The 12306-nt window shown below is 37.2% G+C and overlaps 1 protein-coding gene across 7 annotated transcripts in view; it reads left to right on the forward strand.

The window, feature by feature from the left end:
- HACL1 (2-hydroxyacyl-CoA lyase 1) overlaps positions 1-10609 on the forward strand; it is a 23184-nt gene extending 12575 nt beyond the window's left edge. For 5 of the 7 annotated variants that reach the window (XM_068404654.1, XM_068404657.1, XM_068404660.1 and 2 more), the window contains 11 exons: positions 585-679; positions 1157-1269; positions 2337-2472; positions 3630-3735; positions 5124-5207; positions 5505-5606; positions 6403-6557; positions 7957-8115; positions 8413-8520; positions 9120-9306; positions 9726-10609. In XM_068404654.1, coding sequence (XP_068260755.1) covers positions 585-679; positions 1157-1269; positions 2337-2472; positions 3630-3735; positions 5124-5207; positions 5505-5606; positions 6403-6557; positions 7957-8115; positions 8413-8520; positions 9120-9306; positions 9726-9758 — 1278 coding nt within the window. In that variant the 3' untranslated portion in view covers positions 9759-10609. The remainder of the gene's footprint in view (positions 1-584; positions 680-1156; positions 1270-2336; positions 2473-3629; positions 3736-5123; positions 5208-5504; positions 5607-6402; positions 6558-7956; positions 8116-8412; positions 8521-9119; positions 9307-9725) is intronic. The other 2 variants (XM_068404659.1, XM_068404658.1) reach the window with 2 other exon arrangements.
- Positions 10610-12306: the final 1697 nt, after the last annotated feature.

The following is a 12306-nucleotide window of genomic DNA, read 5'->3' on the forward strand; positions in this document are numbered from 1 at the left end:
TTTGAGAGAAAGAGAAAACACATCCTTATCTCAGTGCATCAGAAAGGGTTACAAGTGTCTCTTGCTACTGCTGTAGCAACACTTCAGCCATGTCAGCCTAAATTCTGCGTACAATGATACTGTTTCCAGGAGTGCCAATTCAGCAGAGCATCCACCTGTAATAGAACACCTGGAATCAAAAGTAATAGGAAATGGAGGCATTGGTTGTCTTGGTTTTTGTTTGTGCTACTTTAGAATTCGGCATGAAAGTTTAATTTAGTATTTCCAAACACAACAGCTGATAATGCAGTTGTGTCATTGTAAATTAAACAAAGAATTTACAGTCTGATACTGCACATCTACTGAAAGGCTTTACCTGGCATGTAGGGGGAAATGTAAGTAGCTATCAAATATATATATATATATATATATATATATATATATATATATATATAAAATCAATGGGAGCTTTCCCTGTGGTGGTTCAGCAGTATGAAACAGCATGTTCCTTCTCCGCCTACAGAAGCGTTTTCTTATTTTTTACACATAAAGATTTTTTAAATCCTTTCAAACAGTGGTTAGAACTGTGATTATCTGTTTTCTAGGCTGTAAGAACCAGCATATATGGTCGCCCAGGTTCCTGCTATATTGACATACCTGGGGATTTTGTGAATCTTCAGGTGAATAAGAGCTCTGTCAAGTGCGTAAATATTATATTCATTATTTTTCAAGTCACTGAATAAAAGAAATTTTATTTTTAAGTTACTTTTGTGTTTTGTTTTCTTAAGAAAAAGATAAACAAGAGCAATAGATTAAATAATTTGCCACAAGGTTGAAATGATGCTAAAAATCCAGCCTCTAAATGCAATGTTCCATCATAATTTGTGGTATAGATTATAGTTTGTAATGAAATGTGCAAAAAGGAATTAATTAATATGATGGTAATACAGTGATGTCACTTGGTAAACCTCTGGAGCAGCACTACCTGTAAGATTAAAGAAACATGCAAGAGAAACTTCAAAGCCTATTTTAAAAAAAAAAAATCCTGTTCTCATAAATGCTGTGAATAACATGGTGTGTAGCAACTGCGGTTTTATGCTGAACATTAGGTTTCCTTTTTCAACATTTCTTGTTTTGAATTTTCTAAAGAGCCTCTTTTGTTTTGCTTGACTTCTAGGTACGTGGAATGCTGCCTGCCACCTCCCATCAGCACGGCTGAATGCTCTGCTGTATCCAAAGCAGCGTCTGTCATTGCTGATTCCAAGCAGCCTCTGCTAATCATTGGCAAAGGTAGCATGCTTTGATGTAGCTTTGAACTGTGCAAACTCTGGACAAGAACAACGACCAAAGTGCTTTCTTTTCCCCATAAGTGTTAGCCATCTTCTTTTCACTCTCTATTAAAACAAACAAACAAAAACCCCACAAAAACCACAAACAAACTTCTTCGAAATTTGCTGTTAAAATCTGCTCTGGTTTTAGAATATTTTAATTCTGTTGTGTAACTGTTGTCTTTTTCATCTAGTTTAAGAGAAAAGTCAATTGATAAAATACAAGTTTAAGTAGAAAAAAATCATAACCATTGTCTTAAGCCTAGAGCAAATACCAAAGGGTCACTTCCAAAATTCCAAACAAATTCTGTTAGAATACAGAACTGATAATCTGTGTCTGATGCTCTGGCGTATATAGCAAGAATCAGAATAACCAAAGGTTGTTTTTCCATTTGGACTTACTGAAAGTGCCAGCCTACCGGTGTGGAGACATGAAGCAACACAGCAGGCGTTGCTGTTATTGCTGTTCTACAGACTTTCAATTGTACTCTGCCAGTGTATTTCATTCCTGAAACAGAGGTGTCCCTAAAGATAGAGGATAGTTATTCTCTGTGCTAGTTCGCTTATTTTGTCTCTCATTGTGGAATGTTAGTCACTGCAGTGGCGTTTCTGTTGGAGATATCGGTCTGCCAGGAACAGATCATCTCCTATTGCTGCTGCAGAAGTCTCTGCCCCATAATACCGAACTTTACCCACTCAGAATTGTCATTTTAGAGAAACAAAATCTCCTGTTCTTCCCTGCCGTGCTTTACAGAAATAGGTAAATAGTTCAGCTGAAGTATTAAAAAACAAAAACAAAAACCAAACAAACAAAACCAACAAATCTTTTGTCAAAAATATGGGAAATTTGAACCCAAATACCTGTAGTTTGGTATGTTATGTTTTGAGTTCTCCAGACTGAAAAATAACAAGCACCTTTCGTAATGGGAAATAGTACTCTTTCTGCCACTAATGTAATCATGTTAATTGAAATTCAAGCAAATACAGTAGGTTTCTGTAGTATTAAGCAGTCTCTCTCATTTCATTCAGGTGCTGCTTATTCACATGCTGAAAACAACATCAGAAAATTGGTGGACCTTTGTGGACTACCTTTTTTGCCTACACCGATGGCAAAAGGAGTAATTCCTGATAACCATCCAAATTGTGTAGCTGCAGCAAGATCAACGTAAATATAAATCAAGGCCTCTGATGCTAGCATCTGAGAAACAACTAGGAATTGTGGTGGTCTACAGATGCCAGGGAAGAAAAAATGCATACAACAAAAATTTTTCAACCACATTTGCACCTCATTTTAGACCGCTGAAGATATTGCTTGGAAAGAGACAACAGATTTAGGTGGATCACTTTTGACAATGCTTAGGGTGGTGGCCAGGAAGATGCTTTATCTGAGAGCTAATATTCTATGAGAGCTAATAACTATGAAACCTATGGCAAGTAGATGTATCAATGTTGTTAGTATGTATTTCATAACATAAAATGAAACTGTTTACCAGTTTATGTTAAACATTTAACTTAGTGCATTATGGAAACTACTAGCTTTTTATTTTCACAGCATAAACAGAAGCTTAAGATGCACACATTGCAGTTGAAGTTTTGCTATTTGCTGTCTCTGCATGGTGTTTGCAATACACTGTCACTAAATTGCAGTTTATTTAAAAAGAAAAATAAGGTATTTCAAACTACACTGAAGAACTATGTTTAAAGTTAACTTACAAGAGCTCTTTCTGGCTTTTGGCAAAATTAATGTGAATGAACTATAAGAACTCTACTAGGTGTGAATATGCAGAGTCAGCTTGCAGATGGAGCATTTATATACTTTGAGATTAAAAAATTGCCAGTTGTTGAGCATCTTAGCTTTATCACTGTTAAGCATGCTGTTAAGAAAAATGGAGAATAAAAGGATATACCAAATACCCAGCTGAAAGGTAAATTAACAGGAGTCTGAACAGAGAGGTCCACAACAATCTTAATTTTGGCACCCACTGTTGCCAGTATCACAGTAATGAGTCTTTTGCTTTAACCTCAGTGTCATTATAGCATCTTGTTACTCTCCTGGTGTAATGATTCCAATGATTCCTTTCCCAAACGGTATATTAGGAAAATAGTAATTAATTTTCTTCTTGAGTCCCTAAACTCAAGAATGGCTTGATGATTGGCTGTATAAAAGGATATATGGTTTTAGGGCTAAGCAAGCAGCTCAGAGAAAGGAAGGATTCTATTCTGGGATTTGCTGTGGTGGTTAGGATTACTTCTAATTTTGAAAACACTATTAAATTGAATAATAAATCCCCTTTATCTGATTCTCTTATTTCCCTTTCTTAGGGCATTACAGCATGCTGATGTAATCATCTTGCTTGGTGCAAGGTTGAATTGGATTTTGCATTTTGGTCTTCCACCAAGGTTTCGACAAGATGTAAAGGTTATTCAGGTAAGCAGGAAAACGATTATCCCTTGAAGGAAGTCCTCTGTGTTCTAACATTGCCTAGAGCAATTATTGTAAATTATTTTGGTACTGTACCTCATGTGGCAAACACTGCCCTATGGACAGTACAGTGCATATAGTTACGGTAGTTCTCCAGAAACAGTTCTGATTTCTTTAACTATTTTTTTACTTATTTTTTCTAAAAATGGTTACAGCATTGTTCCAGCTATCAAAGACCTGGTGCTGCTGTAATGAGGAGGGCAGACACTTCTGTGTAGTTGACTAATACAGGATTAGACTCATGATACTTATGTGATCTGGGATTTCCATGATTAAAAGCAAATTGTCCTGAAATTGTGAAACCTTTCATACTGTTTGACTGCTCTCTCAGCTGGATTTTATTTTTTTTGAAATAGAATGACTTTCAGATCCAGAGTCAGTCATTATAAGAGTTCAGTCACTCAGAAATGTTAATACAAAAAGAGGAAGAAAAGCTATTTAACTAATTCATGTGTTTGGCAATCTGCCAGCTCTTAGAAAGACAAGTCATTAAATTGTTCATGTTCTTAAAATCTCCTCCCTTAGAGTCTGTGAACAAAGAGGAGCAGTTAATTCAGTGTGCTGACTGGCCTGCCTTCAGTGATATGGAACATAATCTCAGCTTCCAAACTTTGCATCTTTTCCAGAGGAGTAACATCAATTTTAAAGCTAGAATTCCTTTTGACTTATGAAATAAAACATCTTTCATGTTTCCTTTTTCTAAAGAATGTAAAGAAAAATATTTTTTCACCTCACTTAAAGTAATTTTTTTCACTGTCAAGAGTTAGACTATGAACCAAATTAATATTTTAATACTATGTGACCTGGTAATCAATTAGTATTCCATGTAATCTTAGAGGTCTCATACATCACTAGTAAAGAAAGTGGGGAAGTTTCTTCAGTGGTCGCAATTTACTTTTCTGCTTCTTCGTACTAGCCAAATTCTTACTGCCAAGTAGCATACACAAACTTCTCTCAGTAAGAAAATTACTGCTTTGTATAGACTTTAAGGGTATACCTAATCGTAGATTTTTAGTTCTCATATAATTTTCACTAAAATCACCACCACCTTCTCCTTACTCTTCTAATAAAGTTCTACAGTGTAAGAGCTTGAAAGAAGCAAGCAGTCGATTTTAAGGATATATATGAACTTTTATTAAAATGGGTATGTACCATAGGATTTTATTTTGAATAAAGCATTTCCTGGTGTCATTTCAATGAAAGGCAGAGGAATTTATCTGTACAGGCAACACAAGGTATGAAGACATTGTTTAGACAATGTTTCTCACTTGAACTGAAAAAAAATTCTCTTTAATAATCCTTGAGTAATGCTGGTCTTTCTTTTTGAAATATAGATTGATATTTGTGCAGAAGAGCTGGGAAATAATGTGAGGCCAGCTGCAGTTTTATTAGGTGACATAAATGCCGTGACTAAGCAGGTAACGTAATGTCAGGTGTCCTCCTGTTTTGACCTTAATTTCCTCTATTTATGTAAAGTAAGTTACCAGTTAAAAAAAAGGAAAAAAAAAAAAAAAAAAATGTTCAAGGAAAACCATTTTTCAGGCAACACACACATGTTGTGCATCCAATCTATTCCCAAATTAAATGTTAAAGATTCTGATCAGTATTACTGTGATTGTGCTAGGATCTTTCTTGATAACATTGTTTGTGATACTTACGATGTTTTTTTAAAATATCTTCAAAGAAATCTCTGCAACATTTCAATGTTTTTACAGCTCTTAGAAGAATTCAGCAAACGACCATTGAAATATCCTTCTAATTCAGAGTGGTGGAAGAGACTGAGAGAGAAAATAATGAACAATGAGGAAAGATCGAAGGTAGTGTGATATTAAAGAAAAGAGGTGGTTTCTCACGTTATGAACTGTTAAGTCTTAATGCTTAACTGTAAGTTAAGTATTCTAGGTTTTGTGTGAATCGAACTGTGTGGAAGTCATTGAACTTTGGGACTCGGTTCTTAAAGCCAGTAGTAGAAGATGACAGCCAGAGCCGCTGTATTATGGGCAGTGACTTCTAAGCAATGGACAGGTACTCCAAGTACCTCCAGGTGGAAGCTAGCTTATGTGAAGCTGCATTCTTAGTTTTCTTCCGTAATTGTGCTGTTTGGCAATGCTAGTGGAAGTATAATATATGTTAAAAGCAAGTAGCTATTAAGGCCAAAGGACCATAGATGCTTGGCATATGCCTAAGCTTATACAACTCATATTCTGCAAGTTCAGATGCGTGTTTCAGAGATTGGGATCTAAAATAAATTCATTCTAGCTGATCACTCTTTTGAACTACCTCCCAGCACAGAGATGGCAGCTCACTTAGGGTCATCAATAGTCAAACTTATGTGCAGAAAAATTCCATGTGCCTCTCAGGTTAAACTGAGTCTTAAAAGCTTCATGTTAATGATAGGCCACCCAAGGGTTGTTGAGCTGAGTGAGCCTCTAGTAAATACATTGTGTCACCAGGACAGATACAGAAAGAGTGAGCTTGATGTAGTGCATGGAAGACAAATACTTTAGACTTGCCTAGCAGAGTGCATTTTTATTTCCATTGTTATTGTTTATATGTCTTAGTTCTGCACTGTATTATAAATTCTGTGCATAGGAGTTACTAATATCTCTTAAGGGATTAGCATTACAGAAATCCCTGCCTATGAATTATTACACAGTCTTTCATCACATCAGAGAACTGATCCCCAAGGACTGCATCTTAGTAAGTGAGGGAGCAAACACCATGGACATTGGACGAACTATGCTTCCAAATTACTACCCCCGTCAAAGGTGTGGTATTCTCTTTGTTGTGCTGACTCGACAGGCTAGATCTATGTATAAATGTTTTCATTTAGCTGAGAAGTATGATGGTCCAGAATTTTTGTAATACTTTTTAAAGGTTCTAAATAAAAAAATAAAAGTTTAGTGTATTGGAAGTGAGGTTAAGGGGAGTTTTCCACTCATATACTGATGTCATGTCTCTGTGACTTATCTGTGTGCTCTGCAAGCGAATGGTGATAGTTTCTCACGCTTATGTGGAAAGTGAGTAAGGAGCATCGTGTTGAATTCCCTGATCTAGATGTTTATTCCTGTGCTCAAAGTCTGTGGCAAATATTGATTTAAAATAAAAACAGTCATTGGGGTTCTCATGTCGAAAAGAATTCGTAGGAAGAGTTTTTCTCTGAAACACACTTAAAAATGAGGAAAACTTAAGAATCATCAGCTCATTTTGAAAATTGGATTATATATAGGGCACACTTTCATGTAAACCTGCGTGCCTAAAATGTAGGCACCCAAATTTGGAAGTATTGTTATGTCGTTTTAGAAGTGTAGTCTAGTTTTAGTGTAAATAGGAATAAAGTGCCGTTTCTTGAATGGGGGGGGAAAGTGAGTTCTGTCTGGTGAGGTGAAACTTCTGATCTGACTGCGAAGCCTGTACCTTCTTGTGAAAATAGCACTGAAGTCTTAAATGAACCTAAATACTACTTTGTAAACAAAACTCAACCGAACAAAAAAAGCCTACTTCCAGTAAGGTTGGGGGAAGAGTTTGCATTTTTCCCCCATTATTTAAAATAAGGGCACAGTAATGTTAGTGGTTGTCTTTTCAGATTGCATTGCACATATCTGAAAGCAAATTTGAAAAGTTAACCATAGAATAATCTAGTTCTTTATGTCCTTCTGTATCCATTATGTGCTTCTGACTGAAATGTTCTAACTTAATTAGAGCTTTCAATTTGATTTCAAAAGTTGAACAGAAGACTAAAATTTGAACAGCAGTATTTAACCGATGGCTTTCAGACTTCTAGTTATATTTTCAAGGAATTAAATTTAGAAAGATTTCATGTAGTCTGCCTATCTCTACAGTAATTGAATGTTTTTGAAATATTGTTACTACACAAGCTAAAAGCATACAAGAATAGTTCTTTATTTTAGTACAACTAGTGTATAAGAGTTCTTAATTTTAATTAGAGTTCCAGTATGTTTATATCACTTAAAACATTTGCAGTCTTAACAAATGTTTGACTGAATATGATATATATACATCTGTAATCTCTTTATACCAATCGTTTATGAAACAGTATTTGAATAGTATATGGCAAATTATTAAAAGTAAAGATAAGTCACCATCAATTAACTTAAAAGTTTGAGTGGAAGTAAAGGGAGAGTAATTCTGTATTCTCCCCTTTAGGCTTGATGCAGGTACTTTTGGAACGATGGGAGTCGGACTGGGTTTTGCTATAGCAGCTGCAATGGTAGCTAAAGACCAAACACCTGAAAAGCGAGTCATCTGCATAGAAGGAGATAGTGCTTTTGGATTTTCTGGGATGGAGGTGGAAACTATTTGCAGGTAACTGTTTTTTGCTCAAGAAGACCTTCTTCATATATTGCCAGGATCAATGTAACTGGAAGGCCAAGGGCACTGCTGTTAGATGGGGTGCTCTTAAAATCACATGAAAACAAGCCAAAAAATACACGTGGTCATTTTTATGCTGTTGTGACATAGTGTGTTACCAGTGATAAGTAGATCATGTTTCAGCTGGAGGTGATTTTTTTTAATTTATTTTCCTTTTACTTTTAAGGAAAAGTAACACTTTACAGAAAGGTGCAAGTATTTCAGAATTCTACCAAATGCATCTTTTTGTAGATACAACTTGCCAATCCTGATTATTGTAGTAAACAACAATGGGATTTACACTGGTTTGGATGCAGATGCCTGGAAGGAGATGTTAAAGTTTGGAGATCCTGCTGCATGGTGAGCATCTTCAAAGTATGTCCTGTTAATTAAGGAAGAAGTGACCAGAATGGTCATGCTCTTCACTTTTAATGCTTTGTGATCCAGATTGAAACTTTTCATAAAGTGAACTTAGTCCTAGACTAAGTTTATGTAAGAACCAGTTACTGAAAGCAAGCAATCTAGTTCCAGACTACTGTTTACGCAACAGTGCAGCAGAGAGATGACTATCTGTTAGTTGTCTCAGATTCCTGCAGCAGTTCAGGCCACATGGAGTTAGTTCATAGCGGGCTGACCACCAAAATGACGATGATGTCCAAAATTACGTGAAGCTTGTGTTCTGAGTTTACATTGGGCTTCTACTTCTGGAGCTGAGGTCTCTGTACCAAGAGAACTAAAGCTAAAGCTCTGCTCAGGAACGTCTCCAGAAGATGAAAATGAATATGCTACCCTATAAACGTAGCTTAAGTGGTATAGGAAACATAATTCTTCCAGCACGGAATAATTCATCAGGCCAGCACAATAATCATCTTACACTTTAGAATCAGTGCTGAAGTAATTACAGTGGTCAATCTGGCAATTCTTCCCTGCCATTAATCAGGTTTTCCATTTTCTTGCAGTGCACCTCCTGTTTCTCTGCTGCCAAATTCACACTATGAGGAAATTATGTCTGCCTTTGGAGGTAAAGGATACTTTGTTAAAACGCCAGAAGAACTGCAGAATGCTCTGAAAGCAAGCGTGACTGACAAGCAAACACCTTGTCTTATAAATGTAATGATCGATCCACAATCTGAGAGAAAGAAACAGGTATATGTATGTTTTCCTTTCTTTTTCTGCAAGCTTCATGTGAGCAAGCCTCTGAAATCCTCAGGAAGTAAGGATCACTTAAACTGCAGAGAAGGCAGAGATAGTTGCAAGGCAGAAAGATTGTATTTAGATTTGGGAGATAGGAGGATGGGTGCTTTTACACTGTGCCATCTGCTTTCCTTGGTTTTTGGTTTGTTTTTATTTGTTTTCCGTTTGCTATTATTAATGCATGGTGTATTTAAGGACTGTTTCCAGAATTTATGGTTGTTCCTTTCCATTCCTGACAAAATGTTTTTGAGCAGTCTTTATTTCCTGTGGATTCCATCTGGTAGTTAATACATATTTGTATCCTGTTCCTCTTACTGTTTGTCCATTCTGATATGGTTTTTATTAGTTTTTTTTTTTTTTCTTGCTTCCAGGAATTTCCCTGGCTGACTCGTTCTAACCTGTAGTAGAAGATGAAGATAATGGTGGTGCAAGGCAGTGTGTTAAGCAAAACTAAATTGGTTTCCAGAAGTGGAACTGGTACAACTCTCATTTACCATTGGAAAAAGTGGGATTTTAGAACTACTATTAGAGGAATCTTTAAATGCTGAAATGAAGTAATTGTAAAATGAACAAGACGCATATGAATGTATACCAGGCCTTCTAGCAGATTGTACAGAAACATTGATGATAAAATTACATACCTTTTCTTTTACTGAGTCATACCCATTAAGATTTGTGAATTAAAGCCTTGGATGTTCTAGACAAAGGGAGTAAGCGGAGCATTTTATACTGATAGAAACACAGAAGCCTTTGGCAGTCAGCAATAATAGTAGCTTCATTTTTAACTGACCACCAGCATGTTAGAGACTTTGTCCTGTAAGGACCAAAACAAAGCACCTTATTGTGAAAAAGTGCTGATTGGCCTCATTATGCATTGAAACCCATTGGGTTGATAGTCACTTTATAATTTTACAGGTTGCCTTTTCAGCTTCTACTGCAGGTAGAAGAAGTGTATTAAAAATGCAGACTTACTCAAGGGCTGAGTTTGTCTGTTGCATTTGGTTTTGTTAACTGAGACTTATGATGCGTACAGGGGAAAAAAGTCTTACGTTTTTGTTTGAAGCTTTGTTCTTTGCAAAGGCAGTATCATCCCTGTAGGCTGAAAACAGGACTGGATTTATTAGTGACATTTCCAGGATTAATAGATCATAAATCTTTCTAATCAGAAGCATTTAAAAAAAAAGCCACTAAGACAACAAAAGAACAAAAAAAAAGACCAAAACCAAAAAATCCTCCCCAAAACAAACAACAAAAGTGTTAGGCTCTAGCTTAATGTTCAGTTTGGCTGGCATCACAAAGCAACCACCAGCATTCATGCTGTGGCTGGCTAATTTTGCAACAAAGGTTCTTCACATAATATACTGACTATATAGAAATCCCATACCCAACTCGCACTGACAGTGATGCAGAGCTAACATTTGAATTGGGCAGTTGGCCTATCTGAGGTTCTGTCTACTGTGTTTTTATCTGTTGCTGCATCTGACAATCTGACTTAGAACTCAGACTTTAAAAGTGAAGTAGTTCTTTATGCTTCTGTCATGCCCTATAGCAACTACTATTGATTATACTACTAAGAAGGTTACTTTACATTTACATCTGTCCTTAAATGCACTGGGAGGTTCTTTGTTGTTACATATGTAAAAGGGAAAATTCTGGCTCTGATTTGGGTTTTTATTGCTTTATTGTCTATTATTCCATTGACATTAAGTGTTAGTTAACTAGTGGAAGGCACCTGGATGACCCAAGGAAGAAGAGGACTGGGCTGCCAGGGGATCCTGGCCTACAGTTAGGTTTGTTGAAAAAGCTTGGTGTCACGGTTTAAAGCTGGGCCAGCTATTAAACCTGTAGCAGATGCTCTCTGTTATCCCCCCGCCTCCCCCGAAAGGGAAAGGGAAAAGGGAGAGAGAGACTTCGGGGTTGGAAAGTTAAAACAGTTTTAATAAACTATAATAATGAAAAAGAGTATGATAATAATAATAGAAATAATCAAATATATACAAATATATATACAAAACCAAGATTGAGCTCCCCTGAAGTCAGCCACGTCACCACCGGCACTGCAGGGCAGGCTCCGGGAAGGCCCAGGCTGGGCCCAGTGATGGTCGAGAGCTGGATTCAGGGATGCACGGATCGGGATCGGGGGCAGCAGGAAAACAGACGGAGTCCTCCTTGGACACCGGCCATAGCAGAAAGAGAGCGAGACCCTCGTGATCCCCCCGCTTTATACTGAGAATGACGTGTATGGGATGGAATACCTTCGCTGGTCAATTCTGGGTCACCTGCCCTGTCCGCTCCCCCCTGCAGCTGCAACCCCCCTTCGACTCTTCACTCGTAACCAGTGAGGAATTCAGCAGTGACCTTGGTTTCTCTAAGAACAAGTACAGCAAGAGCCTTTCTGCACAGCATCCCTACCGGTGCCTCAGTGATAACTACAAACTTCGAGCGTTATCAGTCCTGGAAGCAGACACTCTGCAAAACATGCAGTTAGTTTCAGAAAGTGCAGCTACTTAGAGGAGACTTAGCTGAAAGTAAAAATCACTGAAAGGAAAATCGGCCTGGTTTAGGCCAAACCAGGACACTTGGGTTGTTAGTTCTTGCACTTTAGTCCAGGTCTGGCACGAGGCCATGGGTTACTGTTAGGTATCTGGTATGATCAAGAGTACCACAGTCTGACTAGAGGTACCACTACTTGTTATGTGTGTGACAAAAGCCACGTGGCAGTATGAGTCCTTGAGTCAAGAAAGGTAGTATCCTTAGGAGGGCTGAGAAGTGCAAAAAGATAAAATCTGTAGAATGGATACAGTTCATGAACGAGTGGAAGGCTGCTGAGATGACAGAGTTGCTGTGTTCTCTGGGGTGCTCTGCAAGGAATGTGGAACAACATTGGATCTTGTTACCAATTTTGTTTCATTCTTCTTTTTAACTCTGAAAAATTGATTTTAATATGTTGCA

Source organism: Nyctibius grandis, chromosome 7 (genome assembly GCF_013368605.1).
Source record: "Nyctibius grandis isolate bNycGra1 chromosome 7, bNycGra1.pri, whole genome shotgun sequence".
In the NCBI taxonomy this organism is placed as follows: domain Eukaryota; kingdom Metazoa; phylum Chordata; class Aves; order Nyctibiiformes; family Nyctibiidae; genus Nyctibius; species Nyctibius grandis.